This window comes from Stegodyphus dumicola, chromosome 5 (assembly GCF_044657685.1).
Source record: "Stegodyphus dumicola isolate Sdum_Otavi_A_Nest chromosome 5, ASM4465768v1".
In the NCBI taxonomy this organism is placed as follows: Eukaryota; Metazoa; Arthropoda; class Arachnida; order Araneae; family Eresidae; genus Stegodyphus; species Stegodyphus dumicola.
Window position 1 is genome coordinate 35,170,790 of NC_140772.1, and position 23,996 is coordinate 35,194,785.

Here is a 23,996-nt window from a genome sequence, read left to right on the forward strand (position 1 = left end):
ATGCTTATAATTTTAAATCTTTCAAATGCTATATTAATTTTAGTAACAAAATAGCGAATACATTGAGACTTCACATTATATTACAACTTACTCCCTCGATGTCTAAAACTGCGCGCGAAATTATAAACAATGTAAAATATTACAATTGCCATCACTAAATCTATAAAATGTGAAAACAAAATTATACAGAAAAGTAACAGCACTTTGGATTCTGTACGAATAAAACCTAAGATCTAATTAAGAAAACTTAAATTGGTTAAACTTTCGTATTCGAGAGCAATAAAAAAATTGCAACTACAGAGAACAGGAATAAAGTAATGGTATTAAATGTCTGCAAAACGTCTCCGTTGTCATTCCTTGCCTTCCGATGAACCTATTGCTGATTATTAGTCAACACCTCAGCAGGGATAAAGACAGAAAAGGAAATGCAAAACGGACACCGTAGCTTTTATTTCCTTTATTAGTATCTGTGTTTACTCTTGAAAAGTTCAATTTTGAAGTTACTTTGATGTCTGTTTGATCACATTTCTGATTCTACTTAGTTAAATTGGTTCCTATTCAATGAAAATGGTAATAATAAGCTTGCGTAATTTTTAAAAATTTACTCTTATAGGTGTTTTGACTTAAAATTTCCTCAACTTATATTAATCTGTTTAAGAAACGTATATCTAATCAGTCAGTTCTGTTATGGAATCTCTAGTGTAGAATTGGGTGCCCCTTCGATTAACGACAATTTTTTGAAAAATTTTGGCGATGAAATCTCATTTCTGGTTACCGTGATAGTTTAACTTTGCTTTAGCCTCCTGATTTTTTTAAAAATAAAAGTAGATTGATGTGTACATGGTCAAATTTAAAGCAGTGCGCAATGCCTAGTTTATGCAATTCTGGGATATTTTTCAAGTGAAAACAGATCGATGTGTACATGGACACAGAGTTTATGCAATTCTTTGACTTCTTATTTTGGTTTTGTGTAGCGGCCATCTTGAAATTGTGTCTTCTTGGCGTCAGAAAAGAATCGCCAAAAAGCAAGGGGCACCCAATTGTAAACTTTTAGGGATTTTATTCCAGTTTCAGTTACTAAAGGTAAACTCTTGCCTTGTTTGTGTAATATAATCTTAAATTTTGACCATATGATTTTAACCAAATTATAATTTGGGGCAAAAATCCGAAAAAAGCCAAATTTATGATCTTGAGTGCAGAATGCTGAAAAAGAAAGTTATGTTATCTAGTTTCTTGACTCGAAGAAATTGCTCGTTTCCTTGTCATATATGTAGAGGCAGTATGAGGCCTTGTTTCGATAAACGATCCATAAAAACATTATAGTTTGTGTCTTAAAAAAATTAAATAATGATGAATAATTGAACTTTTGGGTTTTCTTCCGAAAAGGATCCGTTGGTGCTTCTGCAGCGGATCGTTGGCACCGGTGCTTATTTATTCGCCAAACTCACCAACGGCTAATCGGCCATGATTTTAGCGGTGTATAATAAAGTTGCAAGATATTTATTATATGGAAGCCATTTTAGCAGTCATTTATTGTTTATTTGGCTAAACTTTAGAATATGGTAACAGGTAGTTTGGCAACATTTTGGTAAGGTGATAAAGGTTACTAGGTAGGACTTTAGCAATAATCTGAGAAGTACACAGTTCGAATCACAGATTATTTTGTCTCAGGGAAATGAGAGATCATGAGACATGTAATGTGACATTTTCCAGAAAATTCCAATCATGATTTTAGCTATAAGGACTTAAAAACAATTTCGGCTGATCTTTAGAATATGGTAACTGGTAGTTTGGCGACATTTTGGAAGCGATAAAGGTTACTACCTGGGACTTTGGTAATAATGTGAGCAGTACTCAGTTCCGATTACACATTATTTTGTGTGAGGGAAATGAGAGATCATGGGATATGTCATGTGATATCAATGGACGAATTACGGTTCTTTAATCGGAAAAGGGGGGAATTTAAAAAATATCTGTGGCTGTATATTATTTTGTATTAAGCTTCATTGTGTGTTGTGTGAAGTAGGGTTGAATAATTTTGGGATTGTATGGCGCTGTCTAAAGTGAATTCTAGATTTTTAATGCGTTTGTGTGATAATTCAAAAGAATTGGTTGAATGGTGCATGAGTGTAGGTTTAATTGCGGATAAGTACGAATGTCCAAAATGTGGGAATGAAATGAGATTATGTGAAAGGAAGGATATTACTGATAAGTTTGAATGGTGGTGCAAGAAATCTGGTGAAAATGGACATTTTGTGAAACGGAGTGTAAGGAATGGTACTTGGTTTGCTAAAAGTCGTTTGAGTATGGGTGAGATTTTATTGATTTCTTATTATTGGGTGAATAGATTGCCAGTTGACTATTTTGTGAATTATATGTTTGTAGCAATATGGTATACGTTTGAGTGGATGTAAACGTGCATGGAAATAATTTAAATATTTGACAGTAAGTATTTGTAACCATTTTTAATGTTTTGTTATGAATTTGTTGGTGACGTTTATAATAGATAATTTAGAGGTAAAAGGTTTTGGATATTTTATTTATTTTATATGTGGAAATGTTCATATTTGGAAAGGGTATATACTTTTTCGCGATCAGGTAATTTCATATATGTTCTTTTTACCGGGTTTAAAGATTCAGAAAATTGTCATGTATTTTCGTGAAATTTTTCTAATTTATGAGAAAAAAGCAGTGTACAATGATATAGTGAAGAGTGTGCGCAATGCCATTTTTGTGTAATTCTGGGATGTTTTCTTAAGTAAAAATAAGTCGACGTGTACATGTTTTATGTGTATGTGTTATTTTGAAAAACGCGTAAGGAGTATGGTATTGTGCACTTTTTCCCAATTTTGCAGTGAATATTTGTCATGATTAAGCAGTTTTGTTAGATAAAATTTCTAGCATAAGTGTAATTCGGCTAGTAGATTGTTGGAAGAAGTGTTCAGTAGATAAAAAGAAAAGAAACATGTCTTTACTTCGTGAAGACAAAATGGCGGCGGGGAAAAAAAATAGAGGGTTGCTGTAGGAGAGTTGGTCGCCAAAAAATCGCCAAGTTACCTTAATCTAAAGACCAACCACAATTTCGCCTCTAAAGTGCAGAATCGCCCACTTATTTGTTTGGCGCTCTTTACAAGAAAGAAGAATTGGATTTTTGTCAATTTTCTTTGACTTTTTAAGTGAAAATAGGTCGATGTGTACATGGATAAAGTCGAGTGTGCGCAATGCCATTTTTGTGCAATTCTGGGATGTTTTTTTAAGTGAAAATAGGTCGACGTGTACATGGATACCGCGTACGTGCAATTCTTAAAAACGCACGAAGCAGTCGGCGATTCTGCACTTTCTCCCAATTTCACACCTAATCTTCGTCGTTATTAAGCACTTTTGTTCCATTAAAGTTCTAGCATAAGCGTAATTCGGCTAGCAGATTGTTGGAAAAAATGTTGAATAAAAAAAAAAACATGAACAACTATTTTTTGGAATATGGTAACAGGTAATTTGGCGACATTTTGGTAAGGCGATAAAGGTTACTAGCTAGGACTTTAGCAGTGTACATGGATAAAGTCAAGAGTGTGCGCAATGCCATTTTTGTGCAATTCTGGGATGCTTTTTTAAGTGAAAATAGGTCGACTTGTACTTGTATACCGTGTATGTGCAATTCTTAAAAATGCGGCAAGCAGTGTGCAATTCTGCACTTTCTCCCAATTTCGCACCTAATCTTCGTCATGATTAAGCACTTTTGTTCCATGAAAGTTCTAGCATAAGCGCAATTCGGCTAGCAGATTGTTGGAAAAAAATGTTGAGTAAAAACATGCCTTTACTTCGTGAAAACAAAATGGCATCCAAAAAAAAAAAAAAACTAGCAGGTTGCTGTAGCAGGGTTGGTCGTCAAATTTTCGCCAAAAAATCACCAAAAAGTTACCATAATCCGAAGATTAACCAAAATATGCCTTTACTTCGTGAAAAACAAAATGACGTCCCCCCCCCAAAAAAAACTAGCGGGTTGGTCGCCAAAAAATCACCAAGTTACCATAATCCGAAGATTCACCTATTTGGCTGATCATTTTAGAGGTGTACAAGATAAGCTATAAGATTAGATAAGTTATAAGATATTTAATATATAGAAGTAAAATAAATAGGCCGATAATGACATTTAGTGGTGTATAGTTAACCTGGGAGAACGCATGCTGTATTATTTAACAGGAGAACGCAGGTCACAATTAAATGACATACAAGTGAAACATATTACAATTCAGTAAAATAATGCATTATGTATTAATTGCAACATTTATTATGTAAAATAGCTTAAAAATAATGCTAATTTTAAAATTAATAACAAAAGTACTTACATTTTCTAGATGACTAGGAATCATTGATTTCTATGAGAAATTTGTGTTTTTTATTTTTGAATGCAATTATAATTCAAATCATGCAGAATTATTACATGGACAATGAGTTATATAATTAATTTTCAAATCAATTAGGCTCAAGAAGAATTAGATATTTTGTAGTTTATACGTAAAGCTTCTATTTCACAGTGTTCTTGACATATTTTTTTTGCACTTCACACATACAGTTTTTGACTTTCTTTTTTTTTCTTTAGCACATGTAACATCTCCGGTAACATAATTTTCTTTTCTTTGCTTGCGAATCTTCAAGAGAATCTTTGTTGTATTCCTACTGTTTCTGTTGTGATTTCAAATGAGGATCTAAAAGTGCAAAGTCCAAATCAGAAATGCCTCCTATTCCTGAACTTCTCTGGTGGAGTTTTAGTAGATCAAAGCAAGATCCTTGAATTTATGCCGAATCGAATTGAATTTATGTCGAAGCGAAAAAGATATGCCCAATCGGTTTGATATTCTGGCCACAGAATAAGTGCCATCCGTTTCGTCGACTGTATCAACTGCTCCTTTTGTCACGTTATAAAACGTAATTACTTCAGATTTCTTCAAATATCCTGTGGTTTCATCAATATGGTCATCATTGTGCATAGTTGACAAAAAGTTAACACATTTGTTCTTTTCAGCCATGTAAGAAAGTAGCATTATATCCTTTTGAAACCCCAAGAGAGTTGAATGCTGTTCTCTATTCTTATACGACACAAGTTCAGGTGGAATAATGTATATTGTTCCAACGATAGAAATTTTATTTTTCTGTAAGAAATTGGCCAATTCATAACTGGTATACCAACTGTCTGTGTCAAACAAAACATGACAATTCTGAAAAACGTTTCTTCCAGAATTGTATAATGGAGCTAGGATGTGCTTTGCTTTTACAAAAGAACTGTTGACTTTCTTGCATGATCATCTAGCTGCTGACCTGAGTAAATTTCAAGGTTAAAAGTATAGAACGTTCTAAAATCAACCACAGTAAATATCGTTACACCATATCTTGCAGGTTTCTTAGGCATATACTGTCAAAAGGAGCATCGTCCTCAAAAAGGTTCTAGCTTTTCGTCCAAAGTCACGTATTCCCCTACATGATATAATTTCTGACAATTCTCGACAAAATTTTCAAACAAATCTCTTATTGGAGCTAATTTATCACTCTTTCTTCTGTCATCCCGTGTTCCGACATTATCAAATCGTAAGGCATGAAGAATGAAGAGAAAATGCTTATAGTTCATTTGTTTTATGAAAAATATCCAATCTTGTTCCATCAGTCGCCCATAATTCTCTAGCATTTACACGGGAGGATTTGTGCAATCCAGCTATGTATAACAGTCCTAAAAAAGCAAGAAACACTTCTTTCTCCATAGGTTTTAAGTCTCTTTTAAAATTTCCTGAAATATTCTTTACATAAATATTAGAGCATCTCACAATCATTTCAATCATTGTATCATCAATGTTAGCTTCCATGCATCGATGGGTGAAGCCATATCTTTAGATATGTGTGTATTGCCAGGCAATTTTTTATGATATTATGGGAATCTTTGAATTCGAAAGGGTTCTTTCTTCCATTTTGTTGTTTTATCTTTTCCTACAAAATAGTCAGTTTGATCACAAGGAATGCCTTCTGTAGAGTCGCACACTTTTCCTAATTCAGACTGATGATCACTAAATATATTGTAAAGTATTTTGCAATAATTGACAAAATAACAGATGATCTTCTTAATGAAACATAAATTTTATTTTTAGCTTACGGAGATATATAATTTGAATAAAATTCTTTAGTGACAAAATTTTCATTTAACTACTAGCTGGTAAAACTTCAGAATTCTCATTTTAAACAATTTCTTACATCATACAAATATGGCATTGCCACTTCAATAATAATCTATATTTATTTGTTAAATAACAAAATATTACAATATCTTCATTATCTGAATCTTGTAAGGAAGTCCATCTCTGAAAAGATGTTTGGAAACTTATAAGAAATGATGTTCCGCAAATTTACCTTAAAATGGACTTAATTCAATGCTGTATACATTAGTGCAATTTAAAATATCCAAAGTGAGAATGGAAAAAGCAATATTCTCATTTCCATTTATGAAATAACCAATGCTGTTGACAAATGAATATGTATCCTAGGATAATTCTAGTTCCAGGATATCATAGAAATTATTTCTCCTTATAACAGATGTGGGAAAAACCAGCAGTTCCAGTATTCTAGACTTTGCATTAGGCCTGATGAAATTAAGCATGACAAGATCATTTTCTTCTGAATGATGCAGCCATATGTATGAAAAAGGCAGATGAAACACTTCTCAAAATGTTGTATATGAAATGAGTCGTAAATGCATTGTGGGAAAAGTTCATGAATTGTTACCAGACATTGACAAACCTATTTTTATTCTAAGAAAGATATTTTTAAATCTCTTTTATAGTGAGAGTCTTTGGAGAGACTGCAGGTGATATATTAGTTTTGACAAAGTGGGTAACATGGTCAGGTGAGATTGTTATTATGCCAAACAGTAATAACTTTAGGGGGCGTGACAGTGTGATGGTCCAAGACACTGAATACTGAAGATTCAAACTTGGGTCAAACTACCAGAATTCAGCAATTGTATTGCTCAACTGCTTGTGAACTTGAACAAAAGTATGAATATCTTGTTAGTAAAACCCATGATGTAAGAAAATTGGGAAAATTTATAAAGTTTTCAAGATTAAAACATGGCCGATTTTGTTATGAATCCCATGATTCTGACATGTTTTAAATATACTCCTGCCACACGGATAGAGGTGGAATGATCATTGTCCTTCTTACAACAGATACATCATATCAATGTAGAATCTGAAGAAAAGTTTAGGTTATTCGAATATGGCAAAGAATACTGGCTATCGACCTGAAGAAAGATGCCTTTTTGAACAACTTTCTAAGGGAAACTGGCTTGTATTTGCATTACATATGAGGAAAACTAGAATAACCAACCATGCAGCCAGCCCTTTAACCATGATATGAAACCAGATCAAACAACCAGTATTCAATGGTCTTAACCAGTTGTAGGAAAAATCTGAAAATGCTTGCAATATCATGTAATCAGAAATTAACTATGTATTGCATAGCAGGATTACTTTTTTCAAGTGTCGAGGTAGAGAATACACTTTTTTTTGTTTCTTTTTCTTTATATAGGTATTTGGCCATGGTATTCATTACATATATTCTCTGTCATTCATACAGAATACTAATGTTTTAGTAAAAAGTTTCTTTTTCATTAAGTGCTTTGCTTGTCGATATTCTTAAAATTATATTTAATAATTAGTGCTACTGTACATATAATAGATTAATGAATTCATTACTAAATAATACATTTAAAACATTCATTTTCCACAAGCAATTTTTCAAAGTTGTTTTTTGAATTTACTTGCTGATAGCCTAAAATATTTTATATACAGTCAAAAGTCGTTAATTCGGACACCCATAATCCGGAATGATATATAATCCGGAACTCGAAGCTAAAAACTTTCTGCGCATGCGCCGTGTTGGCACATGAGCACAGGCGTTTTATGCGTGCACGTAAGACCTTGACTACTGCGCATTTGCGTGTGCGCAAGTGCAGAATACGTTTTTGCCTGCACGTTTAATGTATAAAGGACGGTGTAAGCTAAAATTATCTAATTATCTATTTCAGTTAATGTTAATGATTGCGTTGTTCCTTAATCTTCGAATTGGATCCTGCTTATTATTTTTTGCAGACTGTAAGAGAAATTTTATAAAAGTAAACTTGAACTTTCGATTATGTCAAATAGAATTTCCAATGCTGGAACTTCCAAAGGATCTACAAAACGAAAGTATGTTTCGATGTCCATCAAACAAAAAGTGGAATTGCTGCAAAAAATGGATAAAGAAATGAAGAATGTGACAGAGAGGTTAGTGAAAACAAAAAAATTTCGATTGACAAGTTAGTCGGTATTCTCGGCACAGCAATTAACGGGACTTGAGCAGCGAAACTTTGTAACTGAACAAGAAATTATGTCTGTTTATAGAATTAAAGAGAAAGTATTATCACATAAAATGAAGCAACTTAAACAACTTACATTGAAAAAAATGTTTAATAAAGTAAACTAATAAATATTAATCTTTTTTTTTGTAAATTTTGATACCCTTTAGATCATAATTGTTCTTTATTTCATAAATTACGGTTTCATATTTTTAATTTTAGAATTTCTGCATGCCATCTTACGAGATTTAAACTGGTGATCTATAATTTAGAAAAATCGATAATCCGGAATCGCCGAAGTCCGGATTAACGACTTTTGACTGTATATATATATATATATTTTGAAACAACTGTCTTTTTCATAATAAATTTGGCAATGCCAAGAATATTCAATAATATTCAAATCCTTTAAAGTAGCATTGTAAATAAAACTAGAAGAAACATTATACATCTTGTTATCTTTCAAGATTCATTAAAACATTTATTAATTACTCAAAGCAGTGGTTTACTAACTTTGATGACCCTGGGAATACATAAAAGTATTTTGTCATGTCATAGAACCAATAATAATTTTTATTTCATTCTAATCATCTATTGTATATAAACACCTAGCATCCTCCGAAAAGTAATTGTTAAAATGCATTAAAAATATATCAAATTTTTAAGTACGAAAACTGATTTAATTCTTATTATTTTAGGTAAAAATAACAGTAATAAAAATAAAAACTTAATTATTTAAAACATATATAATTGCAGCCCACGTTAATCATAATATTTTAGGAGCCCTATGGTGCTGCGTGTTTAAAGTCTTTTAAAAATTACGTAAGAACACAGCCATACTATTCTAAACAGCCGTGTTATATTCACCCCCCGCCGATTTTCACCACCTCATCTGGTAGTGATGCACCACTAGCCAGCGGCAAATATTTATCAGAGCCCCGAACAGGTGAAAAATATTCTTTTGTCTAAGGCAAGCGCTTCTAGAACCAGGTTTCTACCTCCAACAAACCAATTCACCGGTTTACCAGCTTTGAACTTTTATCGCCATTTTTGGCAATGTTTACATTTAACGGATCCTTTGCGGAAGTGCTTCTGAACTTTTTAAACTGTTGGGATTTTTTATTTGTTATAAAGAATTGTTAAAGTTCTTAGTTACTTGATTTTTGTTTTCATTTTGATTAGTGCTTTCATTGGTTTATTTTTTGGTAAAAGTATATTTATGGGTACCCCCTCGCGAAAATTGGCGGTGCATGGATACCGAGTTTTGTGCAATTCTTTGACTTGTTATTTTGGGTTTGTGTACATAAAATTGCCCCTACACAAATCCAAAATAACTAGTCTAAGAATTGCACAAACTCAGTATCCATGTACACATTGAACTATTTTCACTTTAAAAAAAACATCACAGAATGCATAAAATTGGCATTGTGCTCTCCCTTTGTCCATGTATAAATGAATATATTTTCACTTAAAAAGTCAAAGGAGCACCCAATTCTAGGTAAAGGTATATTTACGGAACATTCAACTACTCAAGGTACCATAAATGAAACAACAACTTTGTGATAAACAAAACAACAACTTCGCGAGAAATGAAACAACTTTGTGATAATATAAGACGTACCCTTATACTCTAACCATTTTTCGACTATTTTGTCTACCCTAACCATTTTTCGAACTATTCTTATATGCGCCCTCAGGTCGCCAAATTTGTCGCCATCCACGGTACCATATTACTATCTAAATTTTTTGTCTACATTTCGAACTTTAAGCCTAAAATGTCTCCAAAAATGCGGCACGTTTTAAACACACAATTTAAGCTAAACATCCGAAACGAAAACAAAAAATTTAGATAGCAAAAACATAAAGTTTCTAACCAAAAATATTTGACAAGAATCCATGTGCACAGCGATATCTTTTAACTTGAAAAAAAATCTATGAATTGCACAATCTAGGCAGCAAAAGAATCTACAAACTATGCACACATCGCTTTAATAAATTAACATAACAACAATAAATTTCAAAGAATACCATGCACACAGCATTCTATTTAAATTTAAAAATACATCTACAAATTGCACAACATATGCAGCGAAAGAATCTATGAACTACGCACACCTCGCTTTAATAAATTAACATAACAACAATAAATTTTAAAGAATACCATGTGCACCACATTCTGTTTAAGCTTAAAAAAAAACATCTACGAATTGCACAATCTAGGCAATGTGCACAAATCAACAAAATAAACTAAAATAACTGAAATAAATTACAAACAATTCAAATAACAACAGAAATTCATAGTAAAAATACAATGAACATAACATTCTACAAAATAAAATGCACTTACCATAATACATACGTAAATAAAATTTCGCCAGTCACACAGTGTCTGTCAACAAAAGTGCCACAATTTTGCTATATCACATGTCTTTCTGTGATTCAAAATTTTGAAAGTAATGATAAAAACTTCCTCCAAAGTTAACTTACTACACGAAAACTACAATTCAAATCTTAAACTCCGCTGACAGCCTTATACTTTAGCAGCAACCATTTGACTGCAAACCCACAAGTCTCTCAGAAACACCATTCTTCGTCTGACTTCTCATATCAGCTCCACATTTCGGACACACCAAATTCTGTTTTAAAAGTCCTGACTCCCACAGAAATTCCAAAAATGTACCTCTATCTGCATAAACACACCCGTGAACAAAAGACTCGTTAACAACTCCAACATCGTACCTTTTATTGCTAAATTTACTTTTCACACAATCTAAAATTTGCAACTAAAATCTTGCCACCACGTCTCTAAGTTTCAACGTCAAAAGGGTTTCCATACAAAAAGCATTGTCCACCAAACCATCCCACAGCATGAAATCGCGCCAAAAACCAGCGCAGAACACATATCGCCACATTTGGTGATCTTAGAGTGCATATAAGAGTAGAGCCCCATTTTTTTTTCTGTTGAGATATCTGATATATCTGAATTTTAATTTTATTTAAATTTTGGAATCCTTTTCTTTTCATTGAAAAATGTATCAGTACCTGTTATATATAGGGTTGCCATATGTCCCATATAGTATACGAGACTGTCATCGTAATTCATCGCACAGTCTCATATTATTATTTGTCCCGTTTTTCTTCTTACCTTCTGCCTGAAACAGCTGGTATGCAGCAGCAATGTTGACTGTTGAAATTGATTGAGCCCTGTATTGAAATTATATATTGGCAACATAGATTCTGTTCAATTAAAAATTCTGTAATCTAAAAATAAATTCCATACATCTAAAAAATTATTTAGATAAAAGTAAAACCAACCAAAACTGCATAGCAACTCCGAAATTAAGTATGGAAGAGAAATTTTTTTGCAGATACAAAGTATACTGAATGGAAATAGTGTCTAATAAAGCTATTTGAGTTTAATCCTAGTATACAGTTTGCCGACTTTTGGCAATTGTATGATGAGCAGTAAACGAGTCATTTTGGTGATGGTGACAAATTTCAAAATCGCACCAAGTCCGTACCATATACTAGGAGTTTATCACTGTGAATATGTATTTTCCATTCAGCTCACAGTGCAAGTGTGGTTCCTCAAACAAATCAGCGGAGATGACTCAAGCAGTTTCGGTTTCTTATTATGATTTTGAAATGACTTGCACTCAGTTTTATAGTTATAGGATAGAAGAAAAGGATATAGAGGAAGTAAAATCAACTTTTTTATTATTTTAAGTGTTCATTTTATTATATTAAAATCTATTGATTTTTTATCAAAATAAAATTAAACATCAGGCTAGAGTAGAGAGAAGGATACCCCTTGTATTATCGCAGGGTTGTTATTTCATTCATCGCCAAGTGGTGGTTTATTTATGGTAACCTAAGTAGTTGAATGTTATAGAAACTCTATTATGGCACAATTGGTTGCATGACTGCAGTCAATTTGAGTCATGGGAAAGATATGGAAAGTGTACATCGGATTTTTGATAAGTACATTGTTATTTTGTGGTTTTACATGGTAAAATGGCTGAATGGGGTAAGATTAATTTGAAGTTTCTGTGTGGTTTGGAACGAAAGGGAAAAAAGCATTAATTGACTGGTGTGTAAATGAAGTTTTACTTTGTAGCCATTATTAAGTGTCCTTTTTGTAGGAAGGAAATGGGTATGGCAAAACGTCGGACAATACAGGCACTACAGAGGATATTTTTGTGAATTTATGTGCCGACGCCAGTATACAGATTCTAGTTCAAATAATTTTAGGAAGTTTTTGGTTGCTGTTATGAAATTTTGTTGACTGAAGACATGTTGATTCGTAAATAAGGTATGTGGATATTTCCTTTGTGTAGTGCAAAGATGAATTAATTTTTTTAATGTTGTTCCATTGTTTGATTTAAAATGTAGTTTATTGAGATTATATATTTTTTTGTTGGCTGCTCCTTTGACTTTTTACATGAAAATAGGTCGATGTGTGCATGGATAAAGTCAAGGGAGTGCACAATGCCAAGTTCGTGTGCAATTCTGTGATTCTTTTTAGTGAAACTAGGTTGATGTGTGCATGTGTTTGTGCAGTTCTTTGTCTTGTTATTTTGGCTTTGTGTAGCGGCAATTTTTGTGAAAAATCTGCACTACACAAGCCAAAAATCACCAAATTTCACCAAGAGGTACCTGTAAATGTACTTTTACGAAACATTATTACCTTCCCACTTTTTTAATTTATCCCCTAAATGTCCAGTATCTATGCTTGGCAATTATGGCAACTGTATTTAAATGTAGCATAATTGGCTGATTAGATTTGAACTTACTCCAGACAGCATTAGATGATTCAATAATTAAATATTCGGAAATTGCTGAACTCTTTCCATTTTCTGCATTCGATTGTTATTGCATGTATTGTAAGTAGGATTTTAAATTTACGTTTGTTTCTTTACAAGAGCACCATTGATAGTAAGTTAAAGGGATTATTGCAAATGTAGAATGGATCAAAGGTACTATGATCTGGTTCCTAAGAATAAGTGCTGTGTTTCATGCTAATTTTCAGATAATATAAGATGAATATAAGTTTTGGATGGTGCAATATCAGGAGCTGTAACTTTTATCTATTAAGTTAAAAAGCTATGAAAGTAAGTCAAGTGAGAACCATTTTTCTTTCAGAGTTAAAATAATTTTGCTTGGCTTTCAGTCAGAAATATTAATAGTGTTTTCAATAAAGGAACTCATTTGCATAAATTACTTGATACTGAATTTCTTGGTCATGAACTTAGATCAGAAATCTATTGTGACGCTGGTGAAAATGTCCAGAGAAGTAGATAACTGACTGAGGGAATGCTATATGCATACTTGGGTTGCCACATTACTTTTATTACTTTGGCTGTGTGGCGGTTATACTTTTGGCAACATGATGCACTGCCTCATCAATATTTTTCCATATGAGTAAATCAAAGTGCTAAAATTTTAAACAAATTTGCAAAATTCATTTATTTGACATTTTAAAATTAAAATATTAAAAATATTATAAATTAAATTTTATTGAAAATATAATGGAATGAAAAATAAATCTGTGTTAAAGAAAGCAAAATGGAATGATGCTCAGATTTGGCACATTACACTTTGCATACCATTATATCATTTACTTATTATAAAATGGTGTGCAAATTATAATAGTTTATAATTCAAAATTGTTTTTGAAAAATTTATAAAAATTCTCTAAAAATATAAAATTTAAATAAATTGCAAAAGTAGAAATTAAGTTTAGGTTTAATTAAAAAACTAGTATTATTAAATACTATATTTGACGGCATATAAGATACACCCTTATTTAGAAGGCCACACACAAGGGAAAAAAGTTTCAATAGTCTGCGCGACAGCACGGTATCACAATAGCTTAAAATGTGGTTGTTTTAGTTCTCACGTTTCGTAAAAGCCAAATAAACAATCATTCAATGCAATTACCAATCATATTTTTATTAAGGAAAATTAACAAACAGCAAGCTATTTTGAACATCATATGTAAATTTAGTAATGACTAAATAAATGAACAGCAAGCAATCAAACATAATACAAAATAAAGCAGAAACAACAAAAAACACAGATTCAAGGAAAACGTTGCCTATCATGAAATTAGACTTTAATCACTTTTAAAACCATAAAAATCCTTTTCACTAATCATCATCATCGAAAACGAGAATATCGTCATCACTACTGTTCCGTCATCGCTAGTATCACCTTCTTCGAATAATGCATCTTCTTCTGCTCTGTCAAGAGCATTACTCATTCCGCACTTCTTAAAGGACTTCAGCCTTTACGTTCTCCCAAGATCTTTTTACCCACTAGCACACTTGTGAAATAGAGGGCCGCTTCATTCTACCTGAGGGTGTGAGGGCGTGATGTGGCTCTCCTATCCACTTGTTCCATCGTTCTCACACTTTTTCCTTAAATGGTTTATTCACGGATACATCTAAAGGCTGCAATTGGCTGATCAGTCCACCAGGAATGACAGCTATCTGGGTTTTTAATTATCTCGCTTTACTCGTTATGGTTTCAGTTTTATGGGCGCTAAACTGATCCAAAACCAAAAGAGAGGGTTTTCTTAAGAGTCCACCAGGTCGCCTCGCCCATACGTTCTATAATCACAGTTTCATTCCAGCTTCGTCCATCCAGCCTTTCGGATGAACATGAACAATTACACCCATTGGAAGTTTTTCTTTTGAATATGAAAAACGGCAGTAGTTTTGTGCCATCAGCACAACATGTTAGAACTATCATATATCGGGTTTTTTCATGACCTGTGGTTTATATGGTTATTGATTTAGACCCTTTAATACTCACAATCTTGTTGGATGATACGTCAAATGTGAGTGGAATTTCATCCATATTTCCTATTTGACCAAGCTCAAAAGAAGTTTTCTTGCATGCATTTATAACAAACCTATGAAATGCTAGTATTTTTTCTTCATAATCTGCTGGCATTTTCTGTGCAATAGTTGTTTTTGTGCGCATGGATAAGCCTTGCCTTTTCATGAACCTGTAGCACCAGCCCTCAGACCCTGAAAAGTTCGGATTCCCATTTTTTCTGCAAAACCTTTGGCCTTATTGATTATCATTTTGGTTAAAAGACTTATCCCAGATTTCCTCTTATCTATCACCCACATTTTTATGGCATTTTCAAGTTCAGGCCAAGATGGAGCTGGGCGTCAAAGGTTATGTTTTTGTTTTTTAGCAGTTTTCAGATGATCTTCCTGCAGTTGATAAGTACGTATCATTTTCTTGGTAGGTAGGTGGTGGACCGAAATGTCTTGCTGCTTGCTCTGTTTCTATGCACTTTGGCGTAGTTTAACACTCCTAGTTTATACTGAATTGTATAGCTTAATCTCTTGTTTCCTGTAGTCATATTTTCCAGGGTATTTTTTTTAAACAAATAGTTTTAAGCACCGATACCGACACGTTTATACAGAGTAGCACCGATACTGACACATGTGTCGGCTGAGTCAAAGAAAGTCTATATAAAGAAGGATAGGCTCCATAGACATAACGTGACCGTCGAACCTGTTCGAACTTGGACATCAGCTTCGAGCTTTGGCACTTTTTGGCGATAGATATTTCACGCATGCGCAAAATAATTATGGCAGATGTAGAAAAAGTTATGTTTGTCTAGATCTTTATTCAAGCTAAAAATAGCATTCAGTATTGAAAGTTAACCTGTGTCCTTCACGTATAAGACGCAGGTAACTTTTTTGAGACCAAATTTAGGAAAAAAAGTCCGTCTTATATGCCGTCAAATACGGTAGATACAAAATTTCAGTAACATTGTGGAGCTAAAATTTGAGTGCTGATTTTGAAAACTCCTGGTGCAGTTTTTATAAAACTTGGCAGAATTGTATGTCTTAGACATAGAAATGGACTATGGAAAAAATAGGCATGTCATTTGAGGAAAAAAATCTGATTGATTTCATTTCTGCACTTTCCACGCAATGTGTGTTTGCCATCCGTAAACTATTAGACTTATAAATTGTTTACAGTTAAAAAACAAACCCTCTAAAATGCACGGCAGGTGCATAAGGAAAAAGTACCAATGAATTTTGTGCAAAGATGCATATGTTAGAGCAGAGTTATATCTAAATTTAATACATGTTTTTTTTTTTTTTTTCACTTTAATGTGTTCCGCCCTTAGGCACTACACGGAAAGGGAGGGATGCCCTGTGGAGGTCTTTTTAAGGGAAACTGGCTTGTAGCTATGTTACACATGGGGAAAGCCAGCTCGTTCACCAGGATTCGAACCCTGAACCGAATTACCAGTGTTCAGAGGTTTTTTAATACATGTGTTAAGTTATGCTTTTGAGACATTATTAATACAAGTTAAATTTATTCAGTCAGGAAATGTAGAACTGTCCACTTCTTATGTGTTATGTTTGTATTATGTTCCTGCTTATGTGTTTCATCAAAACACATAAGGTGGAACACATAATATTTATTGCATCTCTGTAGCAAAGCTAGCCCAAACCCTTGAAAATAGAAGTATTAAATCAAATCAAACTATTTTGAGTCTGGCAAGCAAAATAAGCAGTATGTAGTAATATTTATAGAAACTTTGCAAAGATAACACTTGACTTAACTTTAACTAGAAAATATTGATTGGATATCTGTTATAGCAGTGTCCTAAAAATGGAGCCTGCATTTGTATTGAAATGCTGTTATTTTCATTTAGCAGATTTCATTTAGCACAAATTAAGCAGAGATTTGCATTTTCTCTGTGAATATATCCTTACTTTTATTTTATAATATTTATCATATATCCCGGTGTGTAACGTACACTTTTAATACAAAAAATAAGATAAAAATTTACAGGTGGACATTATATGCTGGCTATAAAAATGATAGATTAAAAAATAAGGAAAAGACAAGCATACAAAAATTAAATTTTCATATTTACCTAAATGCTGCTTGTTTAAAAGAAATGACATTCCTTATGAACTTAAAATTTCTATTATCAGATAGCATTAAAAGTTCATAGCATTAATCTTTTGTTATATCTTCAGGCACATCATCGAATTCTATTTCGTCTTCACTATTACTGTTATTCTGATCCATAAATAAATAATCGTTTTCCGTTCCATCTAGATTGTTAGATATACTACACTTTTTAAATGACTTTTGAATATAATTTCATTCCATGTATATATTATCCATTAACACACTATTTCTAGACTGGCATGACACATTTTTCCTGCTTTGTAAATGTTTTGCACCTCCTAACATCTACATATTCCACTGTTGTTTTAAGTATTCTTTGAATGCATTATTGATACACACATGTAAAGGCTGAACTAATGGTATTAATTTGCCTGGAATAACTGTGTGTATTTCTCTTTTAACACTTTCTTTCTATTATCCGTTAAATGGGATATGGATGTGTCCCAAACTTAACACTAAAATGGCGGGAAAATCTTACCTACTGGAACAGCGGTAAGGGGTCATTTTAACCTTTCGATGAAAGTATTGAAATAACAATGGTAAAAAAATTTTAAATGCTGTACATTGGCACAAATATATACTTTATATTTAAAATCACATGATAATTTATTAACTTTTTAAAATACTGTAAATGTATCAAGAACATGGCGATCAATTGGATAATACTACAATTACTCAAATAACTCGTTAATTTGATATAAAAATTTATTTCAAATAAATGGTTTCACAAATTAAAACTAATGTTAACTAAAATAAAATGCAATTTATATAACAATATTTTTTTATGTACTTACTCGGAGGATGATTCACTCTCTAAATCCAGAAATGAGAAATGTTCCCTATGTTTCAGTTATATCATTATATGTGTAGCTGAATAAAATATGTAAAGCATTTCGTTTCAATTCTATTTAATGTTTAAAATATTAGAGATTACACATACATATTAAGAATTAATGCCATTAATTCTTAATATGTATTAATTCTTAATTCTTAATATGTATGTGTAATCTCTAATATTTTAAACATTAAATAGAATTGAAATGAAATACTTTACATATTTTAATTCTTAATACAGTCAAAAGTCGTTAATCCGGACTCGTCGGGACTTCGGCGATTCCGGATTATCGATTTTTCTAAATTATAGATCATCAGTTTAAATCTCGTAAGATGGCATGCAGAAATTCTAAAATTAAAAATATGAAACCGTAATTTATGAAATAAAGAACAATTATGATCTAAAGGGTATCAAAATTTACAAAAAAAAGCTTAATATTTATTAGTTTACTTTATTAAACATTTTTTTCAATGTAAGTTGTTTAAGTTGCTTCATTTTATGTGATAATACTTTCTCTTTAATTCTATAAACAGACATAATTTCTTGTTCAGTTACAAAGTTCCGCTGTTCAAGTCCCTTTAATTGCTGTGCCGAGAATACCGACTAACTTGTCAATCGAAATTTTTTCGTTTTCATTAACCTCTCTGTCACATTCTTCATGTCTTTATCCATTTTTTGCAACAATTCCACTTTTTGTTTGATGGACATCGAAACATACTTTCGTTTTGCACAATCCTTTGGGAGCTCCAGAATCGGAAATTCTATTTGACATAATCGAAAGTTCAAGTTTACTTTTATAATATTGCTCTTACAGTCTGCAAAAAATAATAAGCCGAATCCAATTCGAAGATTAATGAACAACGCAATCATCAACATTAACTGAAATAGATAATTAGATAATTTTAGCTTATACCGTTGTTATACATAAAACGCGCACGTGAAAACGTATTCTGTGCTTGTGCACACGCATATGCGCAGTCGTAAAAGGTCGTACGCGCACGCGTAAACACCTATGCGCATGTGTCAACGCGGCGCATGCGCCGAAAGTTTTTAGCTTTGAGGTTCGGATTATAGGGTTTTTTAGTATCAACATCAACAGATAACCAAAATTTTATTCAAAATTTGTCAGGTTTATCAGGCATATATTGTTTGAGTCTATACCTAGCTTCAGATGGGAATAAAGGTTCATGAAATGTAATATTTAGTCCTAGCACGTTTTGCGGTTTTCAATAAATTTGTCTTGCACATGTCTGATGCAAGAGTAAATTTATCAGTCTGTAATCGAGTAGATCTTGTTGTCTTTTCATTGAACCTTAAAAATCGTTTTATTTCTTTGAATCTATCTCTTGATATAGTTTCTTTGCAGAATGGTATTCCCTGTGCTTCAGACTACAAGGAATATAAATCTAAGCACTTTGCTCCTATTATTCCTCGAACATACAATATAGCGACAAAAGCATCTAACTCAGCCAGAGGTAACTTCCAGTCTTTATTTCCAAGTTGCTGATGAGCTTCGGATTCTGTACATTTCTTTATATGCAGCAAGATATCATCTTCAATAAAAAGCTTGGAAGAAAATCTGTGTAGAAAATCCTCATTTAATGTGTTTAGAATGGTAATTTTTTTTGGGGGGGGCAAAGATTGTGAGAAGATTAATAATTAATTTGCAATAATATGAAGCTACTCAGTACTCACTGAAGATTAATATTCACTGGCTTCATATCATTGCAAATTAATTGTTAGAAGACTTCAGATTATTAGTATTATGTTTTGATGCTTAGCATGTCAGATTTTTCCATGTACTTTCGGATTATCCACATCCTTAATGTCAACATTGTGTAGAACTTCTGTATTATTAGCATATTTTCAAGTATGCATACAACAGTAACATATCTGTATGTACTTGTACCATACAGGTATTTGAATAACTTATCTGTCTCACTGAATCGTTCGGCAAAAGACCCAAGAAGAAAAGAAAGAGATTTTGAGGGCCATAATTGAATACAGTCCAAAGTCGTTAATTCGGACACCCATAATCCGGAATGATCTATAATCCGGACCTCTAAGCTACAAACTTTCTTGCGTCGCGTTGACGCATGCGCGTAAGACCTTTACGGCTGCGAATTTGCGTGTGCGCGTGAGCAAAATACGCTTACGAATGCGCGTTTAATGTATAACGGACTGTATAAGCTAAGCTCTAATTATCTATTTCAGTTAATGTTGCAGATTGCGTTGTTCCTTAATCTTCGAATTGGATCCGGCTTATTATTTTTTGCAGACTGTTAGAGCAATTTTATAAAAGTAAGCTTGAACTTTCGATTATGTCAAATAGAATTTCCGATTTATATTTACTAATATGTAACGGATCTACAAAGCGAAAGTATGTTTCGGAGTCCATTAAACAAAAAGTGGAATTGCTGCAAAAAATGGATAAAGGCATATCCTTTGTTTATCTAAACTTTAACGTTTGTTTATCTTTAACGCCGCGGCGGGCGCGCAATGAATTGGAAGTTGATCTGTCAGCACTATCCTTATCTTCAGGGCAGATGTTTTTATTTTATTTGGCTTATAATTGCTTACTAAATGTAGTATTTCATTTCGATACAGTCCGTCTTTAATGTGATTTAAATCAAATGCCTCGTCATTATAATTCGCTTCCGATAGCGAAGAAAGTGACAGTTATTGAAAACGAAAAAAATTCGATTGACGAATTAGTCGGTATTCTCGACACAGCAATTATAGGACTTGAACATCGGAACTTTGTAACTGAACAAGAAATTATGTATGTTTATAGAATTAAAGAGAATGTATTATCACATAAAAAACGAAGCAACTTAAACAACTTACATTGAAAGAAATGTTTAAAGTAAACAAATAAATATTAAGTTTTTTTTTTTTTTTTTTTTTTTTTGTAAATTTTGATACATTTTAGATCATAATTGTTCTTTATTTCGTAAATTACGGTTTCATATTTTTAATTTTATAATTTCTTCATGCCATTTTACCAGATTTAAACTGATGATCTATAATCCGGAAAAATCGATAATCCGGAATCGCCGGATTAACGACTTTTGACTGTAGTATGTCCTGATTGTATGTATGTAAATATTGACCATAAAAATTATTACTTCCCCTCATAAAATTTGTTTCATTATCAGGCAAGTGAGATTGTTAACAACAATAAAAACTTTGTTTCACATGAAATGCTTTTTACTTTTTATTTACTTGTAGTATTATTTATACCTGTGAACCATAAAGATTTTGGTATTTCATATGTTTTTTCCTCCCAGATGGAATTCCAAGCTATAATTATGGCTGCTGGCACTGGCTCAAGGATGAGGGAAATAACATCAGCTCATCCAAAGTGCTTACTGCCTATTGGAAATATTCCACTGATCCTTTGCTCTCTAAATGTTTTAAAAAGAACTGGTTTCTCTGAAGTAATTGTGTTAATCCGAGAAAATGAGAAAGCTAAAATCCAGAATGCCATTGAAGGTAAATTAGATATAAAATTAGATATTGTGACCATACCTAAAAATGAAGATTGGGGTACTGCTGATAGTTTGCGTCACATAAAAGATAAAATCAAACAAGATGTATTAGTGATAAGTTGCGACATTGTGACAAACTTCAATATTCAAAATATATTAATGTTACACAGAAGCCAAGGTTCATCTTTAACAGTACTACTTGTGCCTTTTCCTAAAGCTTTAAGAGAAATTGATATGCCAGGCTCTAAAAAGAAATGTAAATTTGAACGAGATATCATTGGCATCGATTCCAGTGGAAGACTTACATTTCTCAATTCAGAAGCAGATTTTGAAGAAGGTGTGCCACTTAAGCTAAGCACTTTAAAACAGAATTCATTAGTTACTGTTTATAGCAACCTCATGGATACTCATTTGTATGTAATAAAAAAAGATTTAATTAGCTTCATTGTAAATAATGAGCACTTATCAACACTTAAAGGTGAATTTTTACCAGCTGCTGTTAAAAAGCAATTTACATTTAGAAGACAAAGCCAGAAAACAGAACCTGTTGATGCATCTTTAGGATCATCTATTTTAAATAAAGACTGGATTGATTTAAAGCAACTTGCCTTAGATATGTCTTCATGGAAAGACCCTTCTATTTATTTAAGACCAGCCATAGAAGAGGAGCTTAAATGTTTTGCTTATGTTGAAAAAGAATCATTTTGTTCTCGAGTTAATAATCTAGTGGCATATATTGACACCAACAGAAAAATTTCAAAACACTTTTCTGTTGTCACTGGGATGCAACCAAAATTAAATCAGTATCAAAAATCGCAGGTTGATGCAGACAGCATAATAGGAGATAATTGCGAATTGCAAGCAAAATCTACGGTTAAACAATCTGTAATTGGTAATAACTGCAAATTAAGCGAAAAAGCCAAAGTTTCTAATTCTGTAGTTATGGATAATGTTCAGTTTGGTAAAGATTGCATAATTCAAGGAAGTATTATATGTTCTAATGTAAAAGTAGAAGATGGCTGCAGTTTAAAAAACTGCATCGTTGGCCCTGATCAAATCATTAAAGAATCATCTAAACTAAACAGTGAAAGCTTACAAGGTTCTGATCAACTCATGGAAATATAAAATTTTGAACAAATGGTTTTCGCATTTTATAAAAATTTATTATTATGAATAAATTTTATTAGTATAAAAGTTATGTTTGGTGTTTTATAATTTTATTTATTTACAATATTTTAAGTAGAATGCAGCTCAGAGTTTAACACTATGCAGTTTGCTTGATTTTATTTTGACTTAATAACATGTTTATTTTTTAACTTTTAGGTTTGATATAAAACCTGTAAGTTAATGTTTGTAGAGGATAACAGTTTTAATTTGCATGAAAATGTCTTTTGCATATTTCCTTGGATCAAATACAGATATTTTAAAAAAAAAAAAAAAATAGTATTCATTATTTTTGAATTCAGCTTTAAATTGACTGTTTTTATTTGTTTAGCGGTAATCATATTGACTTTTTGAATAACATTAAATTGCATGTACCATTGCCCGAGAACAAAATTATCTGTTTAGGACAGAATATCATATAAAACACAATATCTTATCTTTATTGATAGAAATTGTAAAACAGTATTTATATCAGGGCTGTTTCTTCTGGAAGAAACATGTTTTTCTATGACAAAAAACTACAGGAAAAAAAAAAAATGGGGTGGGGGGGGGAATAAATTTACTACTAGCAGTTTACCTTATTTGAAGAAAAATATTTTATTATTTCTGTTATAAAATTCAAAGCAATTAAATATTTTTTCTAAAAACGTCCAATTAAAAGTGTAGTAGAATTTTTATTCATTTTGTATAAAATTTTTTAACTACTACAATGCTGAATTCTAGCTCCCCGAAGTCAGCCACTTATCACCCTGTATTAGAATTTCAGTGTCAATTCATGAGACATTAACTCAGAAGTTTTTTTTTTTTTTTTACTTTTTATTTCAAGCTTCAGGCTAATAAATTTACACAGTTTGTGTAGTACAGAAAAAGTAACTGCTTCTTGTAGTATTAACAGAACACGAATGTTAACATGAACTTAAACCAATTTAGAAGTTGGGTGAAATAGTACTAGTTAGTTAGTGGAGATGGTTAGTGGTTGTTACCAAAAGATCTCTGCTAAAATCTCGAACACTATTCTTGTATACATTACTAATGTACATCCTGGTGAAAGCCAGTGAATGCAGAAGTGATAGTACAAGGAAAACAATAAATGAATATAAAACTCTACAGTCACCCTCATCAAAATTTAAATAGTTCAAAAATGAAGGTTTTAATGACCTTGATAGAGAAT

General features: G+C 32.2%; 1 protein-coding gene across 2 annotated transcripts; it reads left to right on the forward strand.

Moving 5' to 3' along the window:
- Window positions 1–407: 407 nt before the first annotated feature.
- eIF2Bgamma (eukaryotic translation initiation factor 2B subunit gamma) lies at window positions 408–22,859 on the forward strand. Of its 2 annotated transcripts, XM_085816571.1 has the most exons (3): window positions 408–570; window positions 12,520–12,689; window positions 21,461–22,859. In XM_085816571.1, exon 3 carries the CDS (start codon window positions 21,461–21,463, stop codon window positions 22,784–22,786), a length of 1,326 nt encoding a protein of 441 aa, XP_085672697.1. In that variant the 5' UTR covers window positions 408–570; window positions 12,520–12,689; the 3' UTR covers window positions 22,787–22,859. The 2 variants fall into 2 exon arrangements, with proteins under 2 accessions (XP_085672697.1, XP_085672696.1); XM_085816570.1 differs by lacking the exon at window positions 12,520–12,689.
- Window positions 22,860–23,996: the final 1,137 nt, after the last annotated feature.